This window comes from Macrobrachium rosenbergii, chromosome 54, assembly GCF_040412425.1.
Source record: "Macrobrachium rosenbergii isolate ZJJX-2024 chromosome 54, ASM4041242v1, whole genome shotgun sequence".
In the NCBI taxonomy this organism is placed as follows: Eukaryota; Metazoa; Arthropoda; class Malacostraca; order Decapoda; family Palaemonidae; genus Macrobrachium; species Macrobrachium rosenbergii.
Genome location: NC_089794.1, coordinates 27,753,198 through 27,755,697, shown reverse-complemented (window position 1 = coordinate 27,755,697; position 2,500 = coordinate 27,753,198). Strand labels below are relative to the sequence as shown.

Here is a 2,500-nt window from a genome sequence, read left to right as displayed (position 1 = left end):
AAATACTCATTAATAAGTCACACGACACGATTCATCAAGGCTAGCTGTAATTTCTGCATGATATCCATACCTCTGCAATTATTCATTTCCGGAGAAATTGGCATAGAGGGAAATTCTATCTAAATGAAGAAATAAAATTAAATAAAAACACAGAAAAGACGTAAGTTATCTTGGGACCATTGTAAAATAATGCATAAGATTTTCTTGCGTTTTTTTTTTTTATCAAATCCTATCGAGTTCTCCAACACCAATTTCCAGCTTAAAAAATTTGACAAATCACTACTGAGTCTTTGTCTCTGTCTATCTCTCTCTAACTTAGAATTAAGACCATAAGGTCATCAGTGGAAGTTTGTAACTTTCTGTACGGAAGTTACTGGAATCCAGATTCGGTTTCCTGTCAAAGTGATTTCACTTTCGGGGAGTTTCCAGTCTATTTGACCGACACCGTAACCTAGAGTAAGTGAAAACATACGAGCGAGTACCGTAGACTTTTTGTGGCCTCCGTTCATAAATCAATGTTTATTGATGAGCGGTCGTGACAGTGTCGCCATATTTTATTTGCTTTGTATTTTTGTATATATTTCGTTATTCCCTGACCTATTCTTATTTTTTTTATCCAGTATTTTAATGATATAGGTTCGCCATGTTTTTATTTGTTCTGTACTTGCGTATATATTTCATTATCCTCTGATCTATTCCTCTTTGTTTTATCCAGTATTTTAATGTTTCTTCCTGATTGGCTTATATTTCTTTTTTTTGTGAATAAATATTCCGTATTACTCTAACTGTGCAATGGGCATATTTATATTTTTTGTGTTTAATATAGACAGCGTAATACACTGTCATAACTAATATAACATCTTAAACACTAAAATACAAAGCAAAATAATAATACTATTTCGAGATTACTTAAAAATTGCTGGCATTTCTGGTAAGACACATATAATAGTAATATTAACTATCATTACTATTATTAATAAAAACTGAAAAAAATATATATTGGAAAACTTGAAAAATTAGCTCCAAACTTGAAAAGATACAATGATTGGTACCAACTAATGAAAAATAAGTGACAATGTTAGGAAAACCGACTGTAAATCTGAAATATGCAAAATAATATATAATATAATGGACGCAAATGATAAGCACACAAGGTTAAACATAAGAAAATTGTATTAAGTTTGAAATCCCACCGAGAAAGGTTATCAAGCCGCGAAAAGTTGGTACTGGGAATCTACTGAGAGAGAGAGAGAGAGAGAGAGAGAGAGAGAGAGAGAGAGAGAGAGAGAGAAACAAGGCATCTCTTACCATCTAGTGGAGACGTAATCAGTATAAGGAGGCCTAGACCTAATTTCCCTGGCCAGACCGAAATCGGCGATTTTGACGAGATCCGGCCCCATGCAGAGCAAGTTCTCAGGCTTCATGTCCCTGTGGAAGTAACCGTGCTTGTGCATGAAGGCAAGACCTTGCAGCACCTGATAGACCATGTTCTTGATCATCGGCTCTGGGAAGAGTTTGTCGCTGTAAGGAGAGAGAGAGAGAGAGAGTGGATTAATGTTCTATTGTCACTGAAGCCTTAGGTACTGGGAAGGGTTTGTTTCTGTAGAGAGAGAGAGAGAGAGAGAGAGAGAGAGAGAGAGAGAGAGAGAGAGAGAGAGAGAGAGAGAGAGAGACTAGTATTCATTTTATTATCACTGAAACATAAACAATAAGAAGGGCGTTCACTTACATCTTAGAACACTTGTGGGTAAACAAATATTAAGTTGATGATATGCATACAAAAATAACATTATATATCAGAGCACAATAGTTTTGAACAATATAGAAATTGATATCATCGACTTGAGGAAACTTTTGTGGCAAAACTAAAAAAGTTACAAAAAAAGTATTATTGTGACATTACCTTAGGCCTAAGATTAATAAGGAAAATTATAACTTGATTTATCAGGCTGCATCACTAAATTATTAACTCAAACATACATAAGAATATTTAACGAGTACTCAGATAAGCAAGACTCAAATTAAGTAACAAAATTTCTTGATTAATTACAAAATCAGTGAATTTCATAGGTAAGTTTACGCTATGTAAGGAAAGGTTATGCTATATAATAAAAGACAAGGTTAGGTTATGTTGACTAAAATGATCTCAGGTTACGTAAGGTAGGTGAGGATATCTTAGGCAAGGAGAATAATTAAATGCGATTGGATAAGTAAGGTAAGGCAAACTTAAATGGTGTTTGGTTAGGTAAGGTAGAATAAAGAAGGTAAGATATATAATCCTTTGTTTTTATACTATCCCTGGGGGGTTGGGGGAAGAAAATGAACAGATGAAAAATTATTATTATTATTATTATTATTATTATTATTATTATTATTATTATTATTATTATTATTATTATCATACGTAGCAAGCTCCCAGGAAATATAACAATCATATGAAACAAAAAACTGAAGCAAATATAATGAATCCAGACATAAAATAAATACATAAATAAATAGA

At 32.9% G+C, this 2,500-nt stretch overlaps 1 protein-coding gene across 3 annotated transcripts in view; it reads right to left on the bottom strand.

Moving 5' to 3' along the window:
• LOC136834907 (serine/threonine-protein kinase MAK) overlaps positions 1-2,500 on the bottom strand; it is a 72,767-nt gene that overhangs the window by 21,099 nt on the left and 49,168 nt on the right. For all 3 annotated transcript variants that reach the window (XM_067097726.1, XM_067097728.1, XM_067097727.1), the window contains exon 5: positions 1,309-1,521. In XM_067097726.1, the coding sequence (XP_066953827.1) occupies positions 1,309-1,521 (213 nt within the window). The remainder of the gene's footprint in view (positions 1-1,308; positions 1,522-2,500) is intronic.